At 45.8% G+C, this 25,499-nt stretch overlaps 1 protein-coding gene across 8 annotated transcripts in view; it reads right to left on the bottom strand.

Annotated features, from left to right (window-relative positions):
- The window catches only part of PSD3 (pleckstrin and Sec7 domain containing 3), a 404,084-nt gene that overhangs the window by 261,191 nt on the left and 117,394 nt on the right, over positions 1 to 25,499 (bottom strand). For 3 of the 8 annotated variants that reach the window (XM_061134564.1, XM_061134569.1, XM_061134567.1), the window contains one exon: positions 1,607 to 1,651. The exons of 3 other annotated variants lie outside the window; for them this stretch is intronic. In XM_061134564.1, coding sequence (XP_060990547.1) covers positions 1,607 to 1,651 — 45 coding nt within the window. Of the gene's footprint in view, positions 1 to 1,094; positions 1,159 to 1,606; positions 1,652 to 13,917; positions 14,045 to 25,499 lie in introns of those variants that run through there. 2 more of the 8 variants (XM_061134571.1, XM_061134573.1) reach the window with 2 other exon arrangements.

The following is a 25,499-nucleotide window of genomic DNA, read 5'->3' as shown; positions in this document are numbered from 1 at the left end:
AGTTTCTGTGGAAATGAAGAATATTTCCCCAGGTAATTCAAACATTGCTCGAGATATTAAATATTTACACTGCTTTAATAGAAAAAATTTGGACTTCTACACACATATACACAAACAAATACCTCTGCTACACACACATACAAATAAAGCTGTAACTCCATATAGCTTATGAACTTCCATACCCATGGCCCCAAATATTTTATTGAACCATAATCTATTCCATTACTTCAAATGTTTGTTTCAAGGAAGGAATAGCAGGAAAAGAAAATTCCTCTCGAGGACAAATACACTTCATACTATAAAAATAGGAATGGCAAGTAAGCTAAGCATTCTAAACTTCTAAACCCACCCTTCGTAGCTTCACAATGCAGTTGAGTACTCTGAATACTAAAGACTTAGAAGTTCTTCAGAAAGAGCTTTACTTTGTTTAATCTTATTAGAATGACTTCTGTTGTTTTGTTTACAATAAAACTTTTACTTTCTATCCTACTCTGTGAAACATGCATTCAAACTTCCACGAAGCTATTAGATTTACAAATTAAGGTGCTTTTATAGCAGAGAAGCTTTGGTTCAGGAGGGGCCACGAGAGGGTCTTCGGTGGCCTGAATCCACCAGGAGGCCCAGACTGAATAAGGATTAGACTTCAAAGGAGAAAAGCTAACAGGAGGAGATGATCGGGTCATATATGCACCTCCTAAAAGAAGCACCAAGCAGAGCCCAGACAGCACCTATCTACCCAGCCCAGTTCCTCCAAGGGCACCACTGAGAGGAGGGGGCAAAAGCCATAGCCCGTCCCCCAGAGTGTGTTCCTACTGCTCTTTCACACCAACCCAAGTCGGACATACAGGCTCTTAAAAGCAACACCCCATGCCACAGTGTAGGAAAAAAGGCAGAAACGTCCTCAAATTCAACTTGTAAAATAGCGAGAGGGAATGACCTAGCTGTGATGTCCTGGGCCAACAGCCCCCAGCAAGAGTCCCGCTGCTCCCTCACCCAAGACCAGAAGGTGCAGGCGTGACGCACGCTGCAGTTTCCAACTCTGTGCTGCAAGAAGCTGCACATCAGAGATGAACCCGGAAGCAGCAGGCACTTACATTTTGTGACTTTCAGAGAACACAGCCACTTCAGGATGAAATTCACCGTAGAAATATAATATATACAGTCCTCCCTAGTACATTGACTCTGTAAAGATCTCGTCTTTTTTCTAAAATAAAAAAAAAGCACATGTCAGATGACCAAGTTCAGATATTTTAAAGTTTATAGAACAAGAACGTGTGGTCATCCACCCTTCTCCTGAGTCCTGGCACCTCTTGGCTCCTATCTCAGCATATACACTCACTCAGAGATGGTCATTCAACCCAGTCACTCAGCTTATGAAGTTTTATTTACGCTTTATTCTTTAGTTTTATTTCTGAGGTATATGATAAGTAATATTACTCTGGTTTTATAAAGCAGTAAAAAAAAAAAAAAAAAAAAAACGAGGCCCGAAAGAGGGAAGGGAAGGTGAAAGGAGGGAGGGGAGGAGGACAAAGAAAAGAAAGACTAAGCCAAGAGTCAGAAAAAATTCCCAAGAAGCCTAAAAGGAAAAACAAACCAACCAACCTACCAGCCTGGGGCATCCATCCGGGCGATACACTCCTTCCGTTGGGGTCTGCAGAGAAGAGAACGCCCTTTGGCACCACTCTTACAATTCATTTTAAAATTCGTCTTTCGACTATAGCCAAATCACCTGGGCGGTTTTACTTTCACATTTTGAATTCCTATCCTTAAAACTAGGGCTGATAAAATAAAACCTAAATATACTTTGAGTCAGTCTCGCCAGTCCTCTCAAAAGATCTTTACCCCAGCCATTTAAAAAAAGAAACCGCCAGTCAGGTAGCAGTAACAGCAAAGGTGTGACCGCTCCCCTCCCGTTACCGCCAGAGGTGTTAAAGGTCCTGCCCTGCTGGAGATCAGCCTGGCTTTCTGGTCCTGCCCCCACGGGGGTTCCTAAACCCTGACATTTGCTGCAATGTCCCAGCTCCAAGTCACCCCAGAGCTGCCGCCCTGCTGGGGATCAGCCTGCCTTTCTGGTCCTGCCTCCACGGGGGTTCCTAAACCCTGCGATCTGCTGTGATGTCCCAGCTCCAAGTCACCCCAGAGCTGCCGCTTCTGCACCTTGTCACAGCACTGTCACATGCTACTCACTTCAGAGCAACCAAAAGACTTGCAGAAGTAATTCCTATTGATACCACTTAAAACACACCAAAGTTTGGGGAAGGCTCATTATTACAAATGAGGATACCTGCCCTCTCCCTTGACAATTACAGATGGTGCTTTATACTACACACCCATGTTCAAAATGTCTCCTAATATCTGAGGATAAGCCTGGGAAACCACTACATAACAATTTTATAGAGGGGAAAAAAAAGTGAGGCTGAGAGACTAAATGACTTTCCCAAAGACACAAAGATACTTATATATAAAACTGGAATTGAACCAAGACCTGTCTTCAATCCTAAAGTACTTTCCACAGTAAACAATCTATTGTACCAATATCAACCTTAAATAAAACTGAAAGGCAAAGTCATTGAGGAAAACAATTATGGGTCTGAAGACTCAAAAAGACCTAGACTCAGGTCTCAGCCCCTGCGAGGCGTTCACCTCTGTCAGCCTCTGTTTCCACATCTGCAAATAATGAAGATCATAATACCTGCCTTAAAAATCAGGCACTCAAAAATAGCATTTACTATTAAATTTTTAAAAAGATTTCAGGGGTTTCTCTTTTCCAGAATCCTTAACTTTACAAAATAGGAAAAAAGTTCCCCACAATTCCCCAGAATAAATCTAGGGTCCAAGTACCAATGCCTAAAAGCACACACTTCATTATCCATGATAAATGTGCCAAAGAAAGCTGCAGTGTTTGAAGGAAGCAGTTCGTAAAAAAAGAACCAGATGGTTTTGTTCACCACATACCTGACTGTGAATACGGACACCTGAAAGAAACAAACCAACACCAGTCCGAGCACCAGTAACACACAGTGCGCCCTTGGGTACACCAGTCCAACACCACCTCTTTAACCAAGGCTTGCAACAAACAAGGACCAAGAGTCACCCTCTTTCCATATGAGTATGCTAGAGTATCGAACTGAATCTGACAATACATTAAAAAAAAAACATACGTCCCCCATGGTCAAGTTGGAGTCATTCATTCTAGGGTCACAAGGATGGTTCAGCATATACAAATCACTCAATGTGATACACTGCATCAACCACATCAACAAAAAAAGACAAAAATCACATGATCATCTCAATAGATGCCAAAAAAGCACTTGATAAAATTCAACATACATTCATGATAAAAACTCTTGCCAAAATGGGTATATATCTCAGCATTATAAAAAGCTATTTATGACAAACCCACAACCAACACAAGAATCAATGCTGAAAAGTTTCCACTAAAATATGGAAGAAAACAAGGATGCCTACTCTACCCATTTTCTTTCAACATAGTATTAGAAGTCCTAGCCACAGCAATCAGACAAGAAAAAGAAATAGAAGTATCCAAATTGGAAGGGAAGAAGTAAAATTGTCATTATATGCAGATGACAATACAGTTCGTGTATGCTCAGTCATGTCCAAATCTTTGCAACCCATGGACTTTAGGCTCTTCTGTCCATGGAATTTTCCAGGCAAGAATACTGGAGTGGGTTGCCATTTCCTATTCCAGGGGATCTTCCCAACCCAGGGATTGAACCTATGTCTCTTGCTTTTCCTGCCTTGACAGGCATGATACTGCATACAGAAAACCCTAAAGACTCCACACAAAAACTACTAAAACTGATTTTTAAAATTCAGTAAGGTAGCCGGATATAAGAATAACATACAGAAATCTATTGTATTTCTTTACACTAATACTGAAATGTCAGGAGAAAGTAAAACAATCTGTTTTAAAATTGCATCAGAAAAATAAAGTACTTTGGAATAACCCTCACCAAGGAGGTGAAAGACTTATATGCTGAGAACTATAAAATACTAATAAAAGAAATTAACAATTATTCAAAGAAACAGAAAGATAACCCATGCTCTTGGATTGGAAGAATATTGTTAAAATGGCCACACTACTGAAAGCAATCTATGGATTTAATATGATCCCTATCAAATTAACCATGATATTTTCCACAGAACTGGAACAAGAAATCCTAAAATTTATATGGGACCATAAAAGTCCCAGAATTTCCAAAGCAAATCTGAGGAAAAAAACAACTCTGGAGACATAACCCTCCTAGACTTCAGACAACATTACAGAGCTACAGTAATCAGAGCACTGTGGTGCTGGGCTTCCCTGGTGCCTCAGGGGTAAAGAACCTGCCTGCCAACGCAGGAGACATGGGTTCGATCCCTGGGTCAGGAAGTTCCCCTGCAGAAGGAAATGGCAACCCGCTCCAGTACTCTTGCCTGGGAAATCCCAAGGACAGAAGGAGCCCGGCAGGCCATAGCCCACGGGGTCACAAAAGAGTCAGACACAGCTTAGGGACTAAATAACAACAACAATTGTCACTGACAGTGGATCAGTGGAACCGCAGAGAAAGTACAGAAATAAATCCACATGCCTGTGACCAGCTAATCGTCAACAAAGGAGGCCAGAACATTCAATACAGAGAAGAGAAGCCTCTTCGGCAAGTGGTGCTGCAGAGGCTGGACAACTCATGTAAATCAATGAAATTAGAACACTCCCTCACACCAGGCACCATGACAATAAACTTAAACTGGCTTAAAGACTTAAATATGAGACATGACACCATAAAATGCCCAGAAGAGGACATAGGCAAAACATTCTCTGACATAAATCGTACCAATGTTCTCTTCGGTTAGTCTCCCAACACAAAGAAATAAAAACAAAAATAAATAGCACCTAATCAGGCCTACACGCTTTTGCACAGCAAAGGAAAGCATCAACAAATTGAAAAGAATCTACATGATGGAGAAAATATTTGCAAATTATGTAGCCAACAAGGGATTAATCTCCAAAATATATAAACATATCATAACAGCTCAATATCAAAAAAGCAACCCAATCAAAAAAATGGGCAGAAGATCTAAATAGACATTTCTCCAAAGAAGACATACAGATGGCCAACAGGCACATTAAAAGATGGTCAACATTGCTAATTACTAGAGAAATGCAAATCAAAACTACAATGAAGTATCACCTCACACCAGTCAGAATGGCCATCATCAAAAAGGCTACAAAGAACAAATGCTATAGGGGATGTGGAGAAATGGGAAGCCTCCAACATGGTTGGTGCAAATGCAAACTGGTGTAGCCACTACAGAGAACAGTAAAGAGATACCTAAATAAATAAATAAAAAACTGAGTTACCATATGATTCAGCAATCTTTCTCCTGGGCACATTTTTAGAGAAAACTATAATGCAAAAATGTACATGCAGCCCAATGTTCATAGTAGCTCTATTCACACCAAGCAAGACATGGAAGCACCTAAACGTGCATCAATAGAAGAATGGGTAAAGAAGATGTGGTACATGTATACAATGGAATATTACTCAGCCATAAGGAAGAATGAAATAATGCCATCTGCAGCCACATGGATGGACCTAGAGGTTAATTATGCTAAGTGAAGTCAGTCGGAAAAAGACACGTCATATATCAGCTACGTGTGGAATATAAAAACTGACACAAATGAACTTATTTACAGAACAGAAATAGACTCACAGACCTAGAGAACCAAAGGGAAAGGTGGGAGAGATAAATTAGGAGTTTGGGGCTAGCAGATACACACTGCTATGTATAAAATAAACAATAAGGGCCAGTGTATAGCACAGGGAACTACATTCAATATCTTGTAGTAACCTATAACGGAAAATAATCTGAGAAAGAATATATATGCATATATGTAAAATGGAATCACTTTGCTGTACACCAGTAGCTAACACAACACTGTCAACCAACTATACGTCAATTAAGCAAATAAATAAAGATCAGAGGCTTAAAAGGACAAAGATGCCTAACCACCTACAAAGTTCCCTCCCTGAGATCAATTACTGAGCAACCAGACTTCACAGCAGGTAAAATGTATATAAAGACGAATAAGGAGCAAAACACAGCTTCCAAGGTCAAGGGTTTTAAAGTCTAGGTTAGTGCAGACAAACTCTATGGAGACAACTACAAACAAGACAGAAATCACAGAGCACTCAGTGCTCCAAGAGTTAACGGATTACATCCTGCACAATCCTAAACCAAAAGGCGGCCTAGGCCAGGCAGGCAGGAGGACAGAAAGGCTCTCCCAGCAGAGGGGACGCACGGCAAGTTGCAGGGGTGTAAGAGCCCAGGGTTGCTCAAAGCATGAGGCCAGTGGCATGTTTCAGGGGGCAAGGAAAATGGCAGGAGTGTGAGTGCTTGGGCAGGGGGGCAGAAGAAGACTTCAAGTGGATGAAAAATGGCCAGATTGCTCTAAACATAAACACAGTATCAGCACAACCCAATCTGCCAAAATTAGCACCTCAACCTTCTTACTTTATTGGTCATGTAGTAATTTCATGTAAAATCAGGTCAACTGCCACAGATTTGTTTTTAATACTCCAAGTATTAACACCCAAAGTTTAACCCTCATTTCAACATTACGTCAAGGAGCAGTTTTCCTCAGAAATACATAGTATGAATAAATGAGATAAAATAATAATAAAAGTGTATTTGGTCTCCTCTCTACATTCAGCTCTGAGTTCACAGTTCATAATTTATAACAGAATGGTAATATAAAAATAAAAGTACAGGAATGCAAGTGTACTCTAACTTGAGAAACAATGAAACTGTATGATAATTCTTTATTTACTAATGGAAATATTTTTATACACTGGTAGTATCCAGGCTCACAAAAGCAAACTTTCTTTTGCCATTGGAAAAGCACCCAGTACTGGTTTTTTTTGGTACAGACTCCTGTTTTTTCCTCCTACTGCCTCTTTTCACTGTAGCTTTTTAAATATGGTCTTTATTGTAGGTGGGGTTGTAAACTTTACAAGCCAGTATGCCAGTTTAGATGCTGTAAAAATTTCCTAGTGGCTCTACTACTTCAACCCTGAAAGCAAAGAAATTAAAGGGTAAAAGCATAAAGTATAGGCTTGTATTTTTCTCTGTGTCCAAGGGTACACAGAGTTCACCCATGTATGAAACTGCCTTTCAAATCCCTCAGAACTCTGTTCAAGCTCAGTACCAGAAGGCAGGCCTTCCTTTCAGTTCTGTGCAGGTTCAGATCCAGGTTAAACTAAGCATTTCTGGTGCAGGCATACACCGTGCACCCTCCCTTCCAGCTCCCCAGACTCCCTCCTTCCACTCATCAAGGCAGCTCCCTGCAGTCTCACTGTCCTCACTCACTGTCCTCCCTTCCCCTGTGCATCATTAATTTCAGAAGCATTTACTGAGTGACTACTTAGGGGTCAGACACAGCGATCAGTAAGGGAGACATGCTCTCTGGCACTGCAATTTGAGGTTATAGTTGAATAGCTGTAACAATTTTTGAGAGAGATTACTTTTAAAAGCAATTATAATAATGTCATTTTAAAGAAAATACAGGGTACATCCAGAGCACACGACAGGACATAAGCTCCTAAGGAAACCAGCCTCCTGGAGAAAGTGATGCTTAAGTTGACCCTGAGGACGAGGACTCTAAGTGTGGGGGGTAAGAACAAGAGAGTCCAGAGTAAGAGAGTAAAACACCTGGAAGAAAACAAGCGAAGCTCACGGAGGCTGAGTTTATGGGGCACAAGTGGGAGCGGCACAGACACAGAGCAAAGAACGGTGAAGCGCCAAGGAAGCACCTGCTAGCTACAAAGGCTCATGCGGCCATCATCACCTAAACGCTCTCTATCCCATCTGTTTAAGGTCTAGTTCTCGTTTTCCCTAAGAGTAGACTAGTATGTATCAATTACCAGATAATCAGAGAACCACGTGGATGATGCTATATTAGCAAGTTTAATGTGTTAATGCAGGGATCACATGGGCATTTTAACAGGAACTTTCTGGAGGCAATGGTTTGGTCAGAAAGGAAGTAACAAGTGAAACATTCAGGCTCCAAGACGAACCAGTGGAGATAACATTTTGGGTAAAGACCAGTGTTCCACTAGTTCCATTTACCTCTATGTTCCCAAATATTCTGACTATCTAATCAGAACAATTATTCCTAACAATAACAACAGTATGAGATATGCCCTGCACTCCATTATAATCACCATCTTCCTCTTTCTAAAAGATCCACCACAATAAAATGAGAAAAAAATGAAGAGACAGAAAAAAGCAAAATTAATTCTTTGTAGCTGTTCTGTCTACATACAAGGCTCAAAAGTATTAAATAAAAAAGTTATTAGAACCGGTAAGGTGGCCAGTAACAAAATAAAAATACAAAAACAACAGCTTTAATAAGCCATGAAGGAAAAGTTAGACAGCATATTGAGAAAAATTCTACTCAAAATAAGAATAAAACTTATAAAGTATCTAGGCATAAACTTAAGAAAAGTTCAGAACTAGAATAAAGCAAACTATAAAATTATTGCTGAAAGAAGTTAATACTAAATAAACACTATCCTCCTAGAATGAATTAGGCAAAGATGCCATTTCTCTCTCAAATTCCCTTAAAATTTAATGTAATTCAAGGGGCACATAAAAAATAAAACCAAACTAGAATGAAGTATAGCTGAAAATATAGCTTCCCCATAGAGAAGATATTTCTAAACTTTACAGGAGCAAAAAATCATGATTTAAATGACTGGTTTAATTAATTACATGGCAAAAATATCAAGCAAAATTAAAATGGTAACTGGAGAAAAAACACCCACGAGACAAAAGACAAAACTAGTCCTCGTATGTAATGGGCTTCTGTACCCTTCAGAGAAAGATGAGCACATCATATGAAAAATGGCCAAAAGACATGTTACTGAACATTCAAGTCACTGCATCCTTCCTAGAAAAGCTGCTTCGTGCCCATCCCCTGGACAGAGCAGTCAACCTCCCATCCTAATCTCAGCTGGATGGACCAGAAGTGACCACCCAGTGAAGCAGAGCCAACCGCCGGCTCACTCCTGGAAACCGGGGTCTCAGGTGCCCCTGGCACCTGGATGGCGACGGGCATCTGAACTGAGGGACACGGTCAAGCAGAGCCAGGTGGGACACACAGATACGGGAGGGCAGAGGCCTCGAGAAGAGGGAAACCCCGCGGGCAAGGAAAAGCAGGAGAGCGGACATGCCAGGAAGCAGACCCTCCCGTTCCTGTCTCGGAGGCCTGCCTGTCCTTGGACGTGAACTTGAGCGCCTGTGACATCCATTCAATAAAATCAGCGCATGTAGCTTTTCAATCCCCTGCAATCAGAGCGAGCCCAAACAGACAAGAGCAAGCAAGTCACAACAAAGGATAAAAAGATCAAAATTAAACGAGTGGGGAAATGCTTATACATAGAAGATAACAATGAAGAGCAAGTTCCCGCACTCAGCTCCTTTAGCTATCAAACTGGCCAAGATAAAAAGGCGCTGAGATGATGCACAGCACGGTCAGCAAGAAATACAGGCACTTACAGGTTGGAGACGGGTGTAAACTGGTAAGATTTCTGGCTTCAGTAAGTCTCAAAATTACGGAGATCCTAAGAAGCAGCAGATAAACTTTTAACCACTGATTGTAAGGAAATAAATACAAATATATACAAGAAAGTTACTAAAGGATATTTACTGCAGTGCTATTTATAATAAAACAAAATAAACAGACTCAAAAACTATTTAAATCTGTGTTTCCCAAACATTATTCATTCATCACGTTCACGACTTTTGCATATCCCTTACTATAGGTACTGATTTACTCAATATTACTCATTAAATCAGCCCATTACCTGTATTTCAGGGCTTCCTAGGTGGTGCTAGTGATTAAGGACCCACCTGCCAATGCAGGAGATGTAAGAAAAGGGGGTTCGATCCCTGGGTCTGGAGGATTTCAGCTATTCTTTTAACAAGTTTTTATTGAGTGCCTACTATATGCCTAGGAGCTATTCTAGGTGCTATAAATTCAGTAATGATTAAAAAAAAAAAAAATCCCTGGCCTGGTAGAGCTTATATTTTAGTAAGGAGATATTAAAAAGACAACCATATTAATGACATGGTTAGGGAGAAAAATAAAACCGGCAAAAGGAACCTGCAGCTTTGTGAGGGAAGGAGTTAGAATCCAGAAGAAGGTAAACACTAGAAGCTCCAATACTTTGGCCACCTGATGGGAAGAGCCAACTCATTGGAAAAGACCAGATGTGGGGAAAGATTGAAGGCGTGAGGAGAAGGGGACGACAGAGGATGAGATGGTTGGACGGTATCACCAACACAGTGGACATGAGTTTGAACATGCTCTGGGAGATGGTGAAGGACAGGGAAGCCTGGCAGGCGGCAGTCCAATTCAGTTCATTTGCTCAGTCGTGTCTGACTCTTTGCGACCCCATGAATCGCAGCACGCCAGGCCTCCCTGTCCATCACCAACTCCTGGAGTTTACTCAAACTCATGTCCATTGAGTCGGTGATGCCATCCAACCATCTCGTCCTCGCCATCCCCTTCTCCTCCTGCCTTCAATCTTTCCCAGCATCAGGGTCTTTTCCAATGAGTCACTTCTTCGCATCAGGTGGCCGAAGTCCTCTGGGTCACAAAGAGCAGGCACAACTGAGTTACCGAACAACAGCAACGAAATGCTGGAAAGGCACCTCTGCAGACCTGAAGCTGGGAGCTGGCTGCAGCAGGGCCTGGGGATGAGCAGCCAGGGAGATAGAACAGCAGAGGCAAAGCATTCCAGGTGGGAGCAGGCGCGGCGTGTCCAAAGATGGGCAGAGGCCAGCCTGCCAGAGCAGGAGGGCAAGAAGGGTCGGGGGCGGTGGGGGTGGGGGTGGGGGGTTGCTGAAATCACTGGGGCGGGCAGAGACAAGGCAGGTGGTGCAGGGGCTTTCCGGCCAGGTAAGGACTCGGGCTTTTACTCTGAGATGGAAACCAACAGACTGACAGGAGACTGAACTGGGACGCTGGTTAGAAGCACATAAACCATGGTAACCTGGATCACTGGAATCCTGGTGGCTTTTGGAGTGGGGAAGAGGTGAATTATGAACATATTTTGAAGGCAGAGCTGACCAGTTTGCTGATGTGCTGGATACCAAAGACCCAGTAAAATCAGCTAATGAATGAGGTGTTTTCCTGAAGAAGGGCTGAGGATCCCAAACTTCTGAAGGTCATCCAGAGGCACTGTTACCATAAAACCATAGGTCTGATGTGTTGTTATAATTTTATAATACATATTACAATGTAGAACCATTACCAAAACATGCTCATTCACATATTTCCTAAACTATTTCATGTACCACCAGCAGTGTCTGCACCAGCCTTTGGGAAGAGCTCCTTTAAACAAACCTGATACATTCTGTGTCTGTGCCTGACGCTCTCTCTCTCACACACACACAGGTTGAAAATGCAGATACCAAAACGGCAACAGTAACTGATGTCTAGGTGACCATTCCTAGATTATTTCCTTTTTTGTGCTTTTGAAATTGTCTTTAATGAATATGTATTTTCTTTCTATAATCAGACTCCTCTTTTAAGTGGATGGGAGTTTTCTAATATACAGTTGACCCTTGAACAAGATGAAGGTTAGGCGTGCCAACCCTCCAAGCAGTCAAAAGTCCACATATAGCCTTTATAGTCAGCCCCACGTATCTGTGGTTCCACATTCGGGGATTCAACCAACTGCGGGACATCTAGTACATATTTAGTGGGAAAAAACCATTGCTATTCAAGGGTCAATTCCAGTTCTTGGTTTCAAATCAAGTTCTTAGTTTCTGGTTTGATCTGAGTTAAGGCTTTTAACAACACATGCAGAAAGACAGAAAGGTAGAGAATAGAGACCTACAGGCAGGAATGAAGAAAGATGCTCAGAAACCAAAAACAGAGTCCCAGACAGCACAGAGAGCAGTGACACAGATAGTACATAAAATCTTAAAAGCCCAGTGGCTAGCATGCAACACATGAAAATCAAGATCCAGAAAGCAGGAGCTAGAAATTGTGAGATGCTCTTGAATCAGCCATGAGCAAGTTCTTGGGCCCTCACTGGACCAGGGACCAGCGCTCCAGTGAGACACCTCTGCTCTGTGGTAGACAAGTTGTCTTGGAACATCTTAACACCACGATAACATATTTCAATAAACTGCTCAAATGTTTCTACATAAATGTCATCTAAGACATTACCCAGGTGAAATAAATGTAACTATGCATACACAGACCTCAAGAGGAATAGAGCAATTTCAATAAAAATCAGAATGGGCTCTAAAAGAAACTGAATATGTCTTCCATCTCTGACCCAACGGTGTAGTTTCATAGGTAACTAGGATTCAGTGAAGGTTTTTAGGTCACACACACCACTTAGTTGGATTACCAAAGTGTCACTGTTCCTGACTCTTATTCTTAACTCGCAAAAGACCACAAGCGAACATAGTCAATGAGACTAAAAGGGCTCTGGTAAGCTCTGAGGTTTTCCAGTAACCCTCCACGTTGCTTAAGAGCAGCGATGACTCTTCTCTGTCCTAATCAGATCCACAACTGGCTCGTCTGCAGACACTGAGCTGTACCCGGGCAGACAGGTGGCTGCTGGGGTGGGAGAGTCACTCTGGGAGAGGCATGAGAGAGGACTGTTTTCTGTGCCTGTTTAGACACAGCTCTCCCGTCTGTCTCTCTGATAAGGAGCACAATTATGAATGGGTTTAAGTTGCCTCGTGTATCAGATGAATCATAGAGCCCAGCTAGTTAATCCTGTAATGCCATCTGACAGAGCTCACACCTGGAATCGCCTTGCAGCCCTGAGCAGGGCTTTCATTTCTCAAACAATCTTTTGCAAATAACATTAGGGCTTTAGTTCTGATGTCACGTAGAGCTATGACTTCATGGTATGACGGAGAAACATTAAGTGTGAAAAATGAACTAAAGATCTGCATCGTCCAACCATTCTGACCAAGTGAGAGAATGTGGGTTTCCTGGAAAGGAAATGGTCTGGCCCTCCCTTCCTCAGTTCCTATGTTCTCCAATAAGCACTTCTGGATATTAAGTCTTAAACATCATTATTCCATAAACGTGCACTGGGCTCTTTTAAAAAAAAAAAAAAAAACTAAAGACTTGGGGAAACTTTATGTGTAAGCCTAAATTTAACTTTTTTTTAAAATAATAATGTTCAATAAAACAAATATAAGCTTTCAGTGGCTGACAATCTATTTCAGTTAACTGCATTTCAAAAATATTTTGACTGAAGGCCCTGTTTATTTTTCAGCAATTTCAATCTGTCTCTGAATATTCTACAAATGACCCAGAGGAAATGGCCTTATCATAGAAATGGAAAACTGAAAACCCACTTTAAAACAAACAGAAGGGAGAGGTCCTTGAAAAGGGAACTAAATCTCAAAACACCACTTCCTGCGCTCAGCTCTCTCAAAAACCTTCTCACCAGGAGAAGAAACACAAACCCCGAAGGTTAATCCATCAGTTTCTGACACTGTTATTTTATAGGAGCATAAACAGAAAAGACACCCCAAGTCCAAATACTTTCTCTCCATTGAACTTTTATACACAAGTCTAACTGTACTTTTAAGGGAAAATATTTTCCCTTAAAAAAAAGACTGAAAACAGTAGAGCAGAGGTTTCCTTTTTAAAAGGAAAAGGCAAAAGGCAAAGTCCCCTGGCCTCTCTCAGAGAATCACCTCTCCGCCTCACTCCCCGAGCCTGCTTTTCCTCACACAACTCCGGGCCCTTAAAGGTGGCGCCTCTGCTTGGCACAGAAAGGCAAGGAGGGTGTCAGGCTACGGCCAACCCCGGAGGAGGCCGCCGTGAGGAGGCTCGCTTCTGCAAATGGAGCGGGAACCAGGGCGACTCACCCAGAAGGAAAAACCACTTCCTGAGGAGGTTCTGCAGCTCCGGTGGTTCTGGAACACATTAACTTTCAGAGGCGGCACCCACGGCAAAGCGACTCAACGCTGAGCCCCAAGTACCACCGGGCTTGTCCCCGAGGACCTTACTCAAGGCGAGACTGGCGCCCGGGGGACCTCACCAGTGACACAGCGGGGACATCACCCGGCCGCCCACACGGCCTGTGGCGGGGGACTGGCAGACCTGCTGGTTATTAGCAATGCTCTGTGGTTATCTCACCCCCATGTCATTCACAGACAGACAATGCAGGGCCATCGTTCCATAAAACTTCTCTCTCTCTCCGCCCACGCACTCTTAAAACTCCACACCATAATTTACATTATTACACTGAGGAACAAAATACGGGCTGGAGCTTAGCAGAAACCAGTCATCCCATGGACCCTGAAGAAACCTACTGTGGATCTCCTCATCCTCCAGGTCATGAACAAATCGGCCTGCACTATTTCAGAGGAATGTGACTACCAAGGGAATGGACCAGAAGAACTTGGTGAGGACTACCTTCTGCCTGAAGATGTCCCAGTATCATGTTAACAGCGAATCCACAGGCTCTCCAATCGCTCCTGAGTAACAGGCTGGAAGAAATTTGCTGGAGGGCAGGTAAGCCAAAATGTCTCAGGATACTTGTGACAGACACAAGGGCTCCCAGAGCTGACCTGGGCAGCCAGGGCACATTTTGCCGCTAAATGAACCAAATGATCCCCCACTGGTCTGCCAGGCTGAGCTACACATTTCTGTGTTTAGGCCACAACGGCCTCTGCGTAATTCCTCTCCACGGCCATTCAAATCATTCAGACCAAAACGACAGTCAGTATGTATCCACTTTCAGTGTTCCAGGCACAGTTCTGAGACGTTTACAGGCCTCGGTGCATTTGATCTTCATAGCAGCCCTACGAAGCAGGTATCATTAATACGTCCCCTTGTCAGACAGGGTGGCTGGGACAAGGGTGAGCAGGATGGCAGATCTGGGATGTGTCTCCAGGCGGCCTGGCTCCATACGCCACCCTGTGGACCACACTGCCCCATCCCCCTGGGGGTACCTGTGGTCCAGTGCACTATTGCACACACACTCACCAAAAGTGGTCAGATGCGAGAAGCACAGATATGTATGGAAGCCAAGACTGGTGAGATCTTGTTTCGATCTCATCATTAACTGTGAGGCTTGGGGCAAGTACCTCTCACTTCCTTGGCTTCAGTATATTCATTCATTTGCAAACTCTGCAGGGGCCGGGGAGGGGAAGATGAATATCCCTTCTACCTCTAAAATTCCACAGCAGTCTACTAGACCTGATAGTTACTAGATTAATGTGTGACATTTGAAAGCAATAGTCAAGACCCTACGAAGGGAACAGAAAGTAAAATAAGTCTCGTGATTGCTCTTGGATAAAAATCAAGTTTACTACCTAAAGGGCCTGGTGAACCCCTGGCCATGCCCAAGGCAGCCAGGTAGGACGCACACTAGCTAGATGTCCTACCTGTTGGTACTGTGTGTGGGCTCGGGAATGGGGTGTTCTTAGTGAGGACAATCCACTAGAGCAGCCCCTTGGGAGTGCTGGGACACCCACAGGAGAGCTCCTGTCACCCCCAGTCAAGCTTCTGACAAAGCAGGTCTAGTTTCAACCATGTGATGAAAACAGAGTTCTTCGTAATCTCTTAGTTTAGAAAAAAAAAGTCTATGTACACACACACACACACACACACACACACCTTAACACCCACCAGCATGGAGAAACTGTCCTTATCTGCCATAAAGAGAAAGAGTTGCCTGGATCCCAGGTGTGAGGAAGACAGGCAGTACAGGCGTCGTCTGAACTGGGTGGGGGGAAGGATGATGGTGAATGGGTGGATTCTTCTGGGTTTCATCCAGCCAGCTGGTATCAATCAGTCATGCCTGGATGACTCAACTATGAAGAAGGCCACAGTTCTTTGAGGTTTTTGAGAGACCCTTGTCGGCTGCTCTTCTCAGGAAGTCTCAGAAAGAGCAGGGCAGGCCATCTACCAAAATGAACCACAGCACCAGGAGGAAAGCCCTGCCTGACTCAGCATAGGAGGGTAAAGAATGAATCTAAAAGCTTAAAATGAGCGGTACCTGTCCTTTCTTTTGTTTAATCAGAACCTACTCTGTTTGTGAGCAGAGGACCCAAGACCAATACAGGGGCAGAAGAGGTAGGTCTGATAAAGAAACCTAATACTAGTCACAGAAGCAGACGGGCAGCACAGGGATCCTCCCCTGCTCTTTCCAACAACCTGACGGACTTCACCTTCCTTCTCCCAGTTTAGCCAGAACTTAAAATTGAGAGGATAGTGTTGAAACATGTATATTACTTACTCCTTGGAAGGAAAGTTATGCTCCCACCAGGGCCTTAAGTGGAAACCTAGACAGCATATTAAAAAGCAGAGACATTACTTTGTCAACAAAGGTCCATCTAGTCAAGGCTATGGTTTTTCCAGTGGTCATGTATGGATGTGAGAGTTGGTCTATAAAGAAAGCTGAGCACCGAAGAATTGATGCTTTTGAATTGTGGTGTTGGAGAAGACACTTGAGAGTCCCTTGGACGGTAAGGAGATTGAACCAGTCCATCCTAAAGGAGATCAGTCCTGAATATTCATTGGAAGGACTGAAGCTGAAGTTGAAACTCCAATACTTTGGCCACTGATGCAAAGAGCTGACTCATTGGAAAAGACCCTGATGCTGGGAGGGATTGGGGGCAGTAGGAGAAGGGAACAACAGAGGATGAGATGGCTGGATGGCATCACCGACTCAATGGACATGAGTTTAGGTAAACTCCGGGAGTTGGTGATGGATAGGGAGGCCTGGCATGCCTGTAGTTCATGGGGTGGCAAAGAGTCAGACACGACTGAGCGACTGAACTGAACTGAACTGATGCATATTTACCATGTGTGAAATACATGACCAGTCCAAGTTCGATGCATGAAACAGGGCACTCAAAGCTGGTGCATTGGGACGACCCAGAGGGATGGGATGGGGAGGGAGGAGGGGGGGGGGGTTCGGGACACAGGTACACCCGTGGCTGATTCATGTCAATGTATGGCAAAAACCACCACAATATTGTAAAGTAATTAGTCTCCAATTAAAATTAATTTTAAAAAAATTCTTAGACTCTAAAATGGGGGAAGAACCTGGAATCCACTGCTGACATACAAGGAGTCTTGAGCCGGCAACTAAGGATCACCCAGCTAGTGTTTAGCCCACAACCAGGGCTCCCTGGACCTAAACCACGGCTACCCTCTGCAGCATCACTGTGTGAATCCCCATGAACCCAACCCGCTCCAGGCCATGTGCTTCCAAAGGCACAGACCTTTCTGTAATCCCTCTGGGCTGCAGAGACCGCTTAGAGGCCATCTAGCAGAGGTAGTTTATTTTTGACATAAAAATGCTCCCACCAGGGCCTTAAGTGGAAAAAAAACTTTGTTGGTACTTTTTCATAGCCATCTGGGTTTTTCATTTAGTTTCCTTTAAAAATGAAGTTGGTGGTTCAGTCGCTAAGTTGTGTCCCACTCTTGCAACCCCATGGACTGTAGCCTGTCCAAGGGATTCTCCAGGCAAGAATACTGGAGTGGGTTGCCATTTCCTTCTCCAGGGAAGCTTTCCAACCCAGGAATTGAACCCTGGTCTCCTGCATTACAGGCAGATTCTTTACCAACTGAGCTACGAGAAAAGCCTGGATTACATTGTGTGTGTGTGTGTGTGTGTGTGTGTGTGTGTGTGTGTGTATTTAAATGAAAGGTTTGACTTTATATCAGTTTAGAAATTCATTCAAAGCCAAAGATGTAAATGTGTGGATACATGCACGTTTGTATGTATACACATGTGTAAGCATGTAGTTTGTTAGGTTATATACAGAATTTCTGATTTTTTAAATAGACAAACAATATGAGGTTGAAGTATTTATCTGATTTGATCAAAATCTTGTATGTCACCAAATTTTTAAAGTAACAGTCAAATGCTAAGTCATTCATTTGGCTAAGATGAGGTTGGATCTCACAAAAATGGTACAGTTTACTTATACACAGACTGTGTTACTCTTCAGTCAATGAGCGCTCTGAGCGCTCTTCAGCAGTGCTTTCAGATACAGCACATGTCAGAGGAGAGACCATGCGCTGAAGAAGGGCTGGTACGGAGTGAAGGCACAGAAGCCTTCCTCTACGGACCCCTTTTGCCAGGATGTGTGGGACCAGGCACAGACTGCACTTGAGCAGAGACCTGTAAATCTTCCTGTTAGTCTAACTTTCATCAGGAGATACTGTTTGCATGCTGGATTTCCCACTGTCGATGCGTCTCTCTAGAAGACTCTGTCTCTGCTACAGTTGTTAATAAAATGTAAAATCATCAGAGGGATTATGCTCGTGCCTGTGCTCAGCCGTGTCCGACTCTGTGACCCCACGGACTGTAGCCCGCCAGCCTCCTCCGTCCATGGGATTCTCCAGGCAAGAACACTGGAGTGGGTTGCCATTTCCTTCTCCAGGGGATCTTCCTGACCCAGGGATCGAACCCACATCTGCTGCGTCTCCTACATTGGTGGGCAGATTCTTTACCACTGTGCCACAAGGTAAGTCCCAGAGGAACCCATTATTAAAAGTTAGTTTTCTATAAGCCAGCTTTCAGGATGAAGAATCAGAATCACCATACGGAAAAATCTGAGGAAGAGACTCAGACATTCTTCGAATTTCTTTTTTCTTCTCTTCGTACAATAAAGAGGCATTTTTAACTTTCTTCGCCCTGGAAGGATACTGCAGAGATTCTGTATTCGGGATCTGCAGTTCTTTTTCCTCTTCTAATAATAGCTTTAAAATATAACCTCAGTGCTCACCTAGCACTCCTGACAGAAAGTGTTAGTCACTCAGTCGTGTCTGAGTCTTTGTGACCCCATGGACTGTAGCCCACCAGGCTCCTCCGCCCATGGGGCGTCTCCAGGCAAGAGTACTGGAGTGGGTTGCCATTTCCTTCTCCAGGGGATCTTCTTGACCCAGGGATTGAACCCGGGTCTCCCGCATTGCAGGAGGATGCTTTTACCGTCTGAGCCAGCAGACAGAAGGGCACCAAAGAGGGCAGAAGGCACAGAAGAGCAGAAAGGGGGCGGGCATGGAAGCCTGCCCCGTGTTGCTGAGCCGAGCTCTGGGCTTGATGGGGTTAATGTGAAAGGCGTGGTGCAGCAGAGGCATGCGCACTCTGTGGGGGGACCTGGCAGGGAGGTGACAGCAGAGTCGCTGACCACGGCTGACACCTCTTGCACACTTCCTAGCTCCGGGCACTATGTCAAGCACTTCAAAACATCATCTCAACTGATCCTGGTAATGCCTCTAGGAAGTTAGTATTGCCGTGACCTCTGCATAAAGGACAGAAAGGAGGGCTTTTTGCCCAAGGTAACACTGTCAGCAAATGGCCAGGCCAGGCTCTGAAGACAAGTCCACAGGTAAAGAATCAGGCTTTTAACTCTATACACAATGCTACCCACCACAGACGTAGTTCTGGCCCTAAAAGAGGTCCAGTAGCTAGTTTGATGGGATTACAAATGTTAGCATAATCACAGTAAGACTTGCACTGTGTCAGTCACTCAGTCGTGTCCAATTCTTTGCAACCCCATGGACCGTAACCCGCCAGGCTCCTCTGTCCATGGGATTTTCTAGGCAAGAACACTGGAGTGGGTAGCCATTTCCTTCTCCAGGGGACCTTCCCGACCCAGGGATCGAACCCGGGTCTCCTGCATTGCAGGCAGAGTTTTTACCATCTGAGCCACCAGGGAAGCCCTAAGACTTGCATTGAAAGTGAAAGCGAAATCGTTCAGTCGTGTCTGACTCTTTGCGACCCCATGGACTATAGCACACCAGGCTCCCCCTTCCATGGGCTTCTCCAGGCAAGAATACTGGAGTGGGTAGCCATTTCCTTCTCCAGGGGATCTTCCCGACGCAGGGATCGAACTCTGGTCTCCCGCATTGCAGGCAGACGCTTTAACCTCTGAGCCACCAGAGAAGTCACAAGTCTCAAGACCTGCATTAATACCCTTTAAATCATACAGATTATCTATAATCACCTAAGAGCTAAGCTAATCTGCACAGGGAAAAACTATATAATTATTCTTGAAATCTGGTGATGTCATAGGAAGAAAGGAAAGGAACGGCCCTACATCCGGCCTGTGATGCTTCTAGGGTGGGTGGAATTTCCTACATGTCCATCTCTCCACTCTTCTTTTTCATGCCCACACAAAACAATTTAAAGTGGATACACTTCTATCTTCCCTCAGAAACTTGAAAACTCTACTAAAGACTCCCTGGGGCTCTAGCACTTTTTCTCTCTATGCTTCAGGGCCTTGCATGTAAACAACTTAAAGTATACTTTATCTTGGCTGAAGACAGTAACGATCGAGACTGGATCACTTCCACTGAAAAGACACTGTGAAGTCAGAAAATCAAAACAGAACACTGGATGTGTTTGCAATTTCAACCACAACCCCTGCTCCACCTTAAATAGCATGGGCTGCTTTCTCATGGAAAAATAAGATTTATTACTAGAAAAGTTAGAGGCACAAAAACAGTAACTTATAAGGGAAACTAGCAGAGCTCCTTTGCAACAGAAGATTTTAATCAGGAGAAAAATAGAGCAGCTGAATTCCAAAATAATCTAGCCTGAACAGCATTTACTTCGGGTATAAAGAAAATGACGTCGTTACAGAGTCCAGATCCAAAACAACTGTTTCATACAGAACCAGATACAATGCCCAGTTCATTCCAAATTGGTGGGGAAAACTTTGCACTCAAATCTAAGAATGTACAGCCACGGGAGGCTCAAAGCGTGTCATGAGAGTTCAGAACCTAGCCTAGATTTTCTAAAACCTTGTTGTTTAAATAAAGTTTTAACTTGTGGGTAAGTTTGTCCAAAGGGAAAAAAAAAAAGCACAAGATAAAAATACGGTATTTAGTAAATTAGCACGTTTCCTCAACAGTAAATGGCATACCCCACTAATACCATTCTGACTGGAGGTTATAGTACTTGTGGAAGCTTGGCACCTCTTGATGTTGTTGCACTGGCTAAGTCATGTCTGACTCTGCGACCCCATGAACTGCAGCATACCAGGCTTCCCTGTCCTTCACCATCTCCCAGAGCTTGCTCAGACTCATGTCCACTGAGTTGGTGATGCCGTCCACCTACAGGCAAACATTACCCTGACGAGGATGGGAGAGGACAGGCCAAAGGTGGGAATGGGCCAGGACTGTCCCATCTCCTCGGGCAGACACACCACTGACGCGGTCCTGGTTGTGGTCCCACAGGCAGTGACGGAAGCAGGGTGGCCGCTCTCTGCTCAGCCATCACTTCCGGGGTCACAGGACAGGGCTGCAGGGACGGGCAGGCCACGCTGGCAGGCGCTGGAATCCCCGCGTCAGCTCCCTGCCCGCTGGGTCCACGGGCGGGCGGGGGGCTCCTCTCCCCGGACTCCCTGGACACCCTCCCTGCTTTTCCCACAGGTGCAAGTTCCGAGGTCTCATCGCTGCACCAGCCAGGAAATGTCGGAAGACAGAAACTCAGGTGAAATCAAACTATCTCCTTGTCTAAAACTGTGACAGGAGGAAATACTGAAACTATTGTTTTGAATGAGATAAATGTATATAAAGAAATCCTTTATATCTCTGTTGCCCAATAGCACAGATAACTAAAAGCAGCTGTAACCCTTTCACTGAAGTCAGTGGGATGAGCCTCAATAAAAGCCTCTCCAGAATGGGAAGACCTGGATCTCTCACCAAGCTGGGATGTATTTTAAACAGGGCAATTCAGCATCCCTAAGGCTGCCCTGCAGGACTGAATGGATATGGAAGGGAAAAGGAGATTTTTCAGATCCCCTGTGAGCAGAAAATATTCTCAATAAGCCATTCAATGCATGCGCCGGGGCTTACAGATCCAATACAAATGTTCTGGCACTACCATTAAAACGAGAAGGCGAAGGCAGCCGATCCCCTGGAGGAGCACAGATGTTCATGCTAAACCTCCCCTCAAGGCTCAAAGGCACTAGCGGGTCTTCAACCTGAATGTGAACAGACAGTTAACGTGGGCTGGGCGGTGAGAGTCCCTGAGGCTTCTTTTGCAGGAAAAACAAGGAAACAGAAAGAGAGGGATGCACAGAAACAGCTCTGCCACCCTTGGACGGAGACACTCCTTATGAAGGAACAGAGTTCAAAAGCGCCATGGCCAAGAGGGAACCATTCAGGCTGGGAGGCCTCTCCTGTTCCTGGGCGGCTTGCTCCTAACAGGGCGCCTCAGGCTACGACGCCTCGATAAATAGATGCCCAACCCAGCACAGTGACCAGGGGCACCGTCCACTCTAAGGCGCCCTGGGGGAACCGGGACTTCGTGCTGCACAGACGTCAGGAGACAGCCCCTGCCTGCTTGGGTTCCAGGCTGGACGTGAGTTGTCTGTCTGCACGGGCTGGCTGCTCCCTCCTGCCCCGCTCGGCCGCGCCCTCCCACGTCCTGCAGATGAAGAGGGGCATCTCAAGTTCCTGGCACACACTGGCTCTGGAACAAGCCCTGAATACTGCCCTGCTAGCCCAACCCCCTCATTTGAAACATGAGGTCAGCTCAGAAAGGAATGAGGGACATGCCCAGGGTCACAGAGCGAATCAGAGGCACCAGAAAGCCCAGGCTCGGGACAGCCCCCTGCACGCCGCTTCAGCTCCAAAGGGTGGGAACGTGCCCCTGAGTACATGCCTGCAACACACACACACACACACACACACACACACACGCCGGATGCTGAGAATCAGGAGAGGGTCCCGTGGACAGGGACCTCCTCCACCCTGGTTTCACTTCAGCTGCTGGGGCTCCCACTTCTGCTTTCAGGTGAGAAACAAGGACCCTCTGATGAGGGCTGGAGGAGACGCAACCTTCAGTCACTTACTGCAGCCGAGAGAAGAGAATTATAGTCTGCTGGCCTCTCTGCATTCGCCTTCCTGGAAGAGGTGCATTTGGGTTTCAAAATAAGGGCTTCTTCTCAATCAATTCAGGCTGAGGAAGGGTAACCAGTGGTTATCGCCTCCACAGAATTACAGGGCAGAATGTCAGGCTGTGGAAACAGCCCAAGGCAGACAGTGGGAGAATGAAACCGGTTCTCTCAAGCCATCTGCATCCATCCAGCCTCCATCCGGCCAGCGGCACCCATGGCTGTCAACCCGGGAGCTCTTCTACCTGCTTCAACTCAAGTCTCCTAACTGCTTTTCAACCTGTTCTTGTATAGAAGATACTAACTGGTCACAGAGAGCTAACCTAAGGAGCCAGAATTAGTATGATTTCATAGAGCCAAGGCTTCCCTGGTGGCTCAGATGGTAAAGAATCTGCCTGCAACGCAGGAGACTGGGTTCAATCCCTGGATCGGGAAGATCCCCGGAGAAGGAAATGGCAACCTACTCCACTCTTCTTGCCTGGAGAATCCCATGGACACAGGAACCCATGGTGCTGCAAAGAGTCAGACACGACTTAGCGACTAACACTTTAACATAGAGTCAAGTAATGAATTTTGGAAATTGAAAATACACTTCGTGAGTTACTTTAATCTCCTTTTCCCGAAGAGGAAATAAAGGCCTCAGAATGAGCTTAAGACTCTGTAAACAGAACTAGGGCCAGAGCCCGCATCGCCCGCCTCCCAGCACGATGCTGGTCCTACGGCCCCGGCATCACCGGCAGACGTGGGACAACCGCAGAGGCCTCCTTCCACGGACAGGTCAGGAGGCCTCCCCGGGAGGGTCAGAGTCACGCTGGCCTTACACACACAACAGCCATGGCAACTCAGCCACTCAAAGGCCCCGTCCCTCCGTTGCTCAGCAAGAGGAACAGGGGCTGGAGAAATGTGCGGGGGAGGGAAAAGGTCTGTGACGAGCGGAGCAGCCCCAAAGGCAGCGGGAGAGGCTAGACATGAGAAGAATGGCCTCCAAGCGCAGGAGGGCCCCTCCCGGTCACGTGACACGTAGTACTGTGGGAAAAAGAGCCCTGAGTCCTGGGCATTCCTGCACAGTGCCGCTCATCTTTACCCAAGCTGGGGTAACTTGGTTACACGGCAGAGACTGCTGTGTCCTCCGCTGTTTTCCTAAAGCTGAGTGCCACACCAGATAAACACTGCTTCCATCACAGCCAGCCCTGGACGGGTCCAGATCCTTACCACACCCTGGGCAACTCGGGCAGACGGACCTCAGGGCATCTGAGAAGAGCCGGGGCCACAGGCAGGGCTCCACTGACCGGGACAGGGATGGGGCGGGAGAGCTCCCAGGAGGAGCAGCCGGGCACACGGCAGCGTGCGTGTGTGCGTGCGTGTGTGCGTGTGTGTGTGTGTGCATGTGTGCGTGTGCGTGTGTGCATGCGTGTGTGCATGCGTGTGTGTGCGTGTGTGTGTGTGCGTGTGTGCGCATGTGCGTGTGTGTGTGTGCAGGTGTGCGTGCGTGCGTGTGTGCGCGCATGTGTGTGTGCGTGTGTGTGCGTGCATGTGTGCGTGTGCGTGTGTGTGCATTTGCGTATGTGTGTGCGCGTGCATGTGTGTGTGCACACGCGTGTGTGTGTGTGCGTGTGTGTGTGTGTTGTACAAATTTCAATCTACATTTCCCAGTGAAACAGTTAGTTAGCAAAAACGTTGCTTTCCTTTGCAAAGAAGAGGTGACTTTCGCAGCACTGGGTTGGGAAGCCCACACTGCTCACCCCGCGGAGCCCAAGAGGACAGAAGCCCACAGCGCAGCTGGGGCCGCGGACTCGGCAGTTTGCCGCTACGGTAAGTGCAGCAACAGGCATGCTCTGGTTGTGTTCCAGGTGGAGACTTTTGAGTTCCTTCATTTTCAAGCTTTGGAAAATGCTCAGCTCTGTAATTTCCATGGTGACCTCAAAGTCGCAGCCAAGGATGGGACCGCACCCTGGACTGCTTGCTTACCACACCCTGGACCTTGACCTGGCTCCTCAAGGTCAAGACGCCAGAAAATCCGAGGCAAAGCCCACCTTCTGACCACTTCCCCCTCCGGTTGACTCCCCATTACCGGCTACACCTGTGGGGCACGGGCCCACCCGGGATCCTGAAGCGGCCCTGAATCATCTGACACTCGGACAGACACTGACCTGCCTGTCACAGAGCTGATGCCGGGTCAGCATCTGAGACCCCACCCTGCGGAATCCGGAAAGCAGGGTCAGGCCTTGAGCGACAGGATCCTTCCTCACATCACACCCGGAAGGGTCCAGAGCCGGTTCCTCCATCACGGTCACACACTCAGATCTCTGCACCAATCACACCAAATCTGTGCTCCTCGGCTCAACCACTGCCTTGGGAGCCAGGAGAGCTGGAATCCTCTGGGTGACGTGTTTCAACCAGAAGGACATCTCACGAGCCTCTAAGAGCCGGCTCATTTGAGGAGTCCCCCAAGGGGCTGACTAGAGACACGGGTTCCAGTGGTCAGCGACCATCTCCACTGCCCGGCCAGGCCTGAGCCTTCTGATTTGTAAGCTGCAGAGACAGTTTTTAACTGTCTTTTTGTTTACCTTTTAAGCAGCGAA

The sequence above is a fragment of the Dama dama genome, chromosome 32, assembly GCF_033118175.1.
Source record: "Dama dama isolate Ldn47 chromosome 32, ASM3311817v1, whole genome shotgun sequence".
Lineage (NCBI taxonomy): Eukaryota > Metazoa > Chordata > Mammalia > Artiodactyla > Cervidae > Dama > Dama dama.
This window is presented reverse-complemented; position numbering and strand designations above follow the sequence as displayed.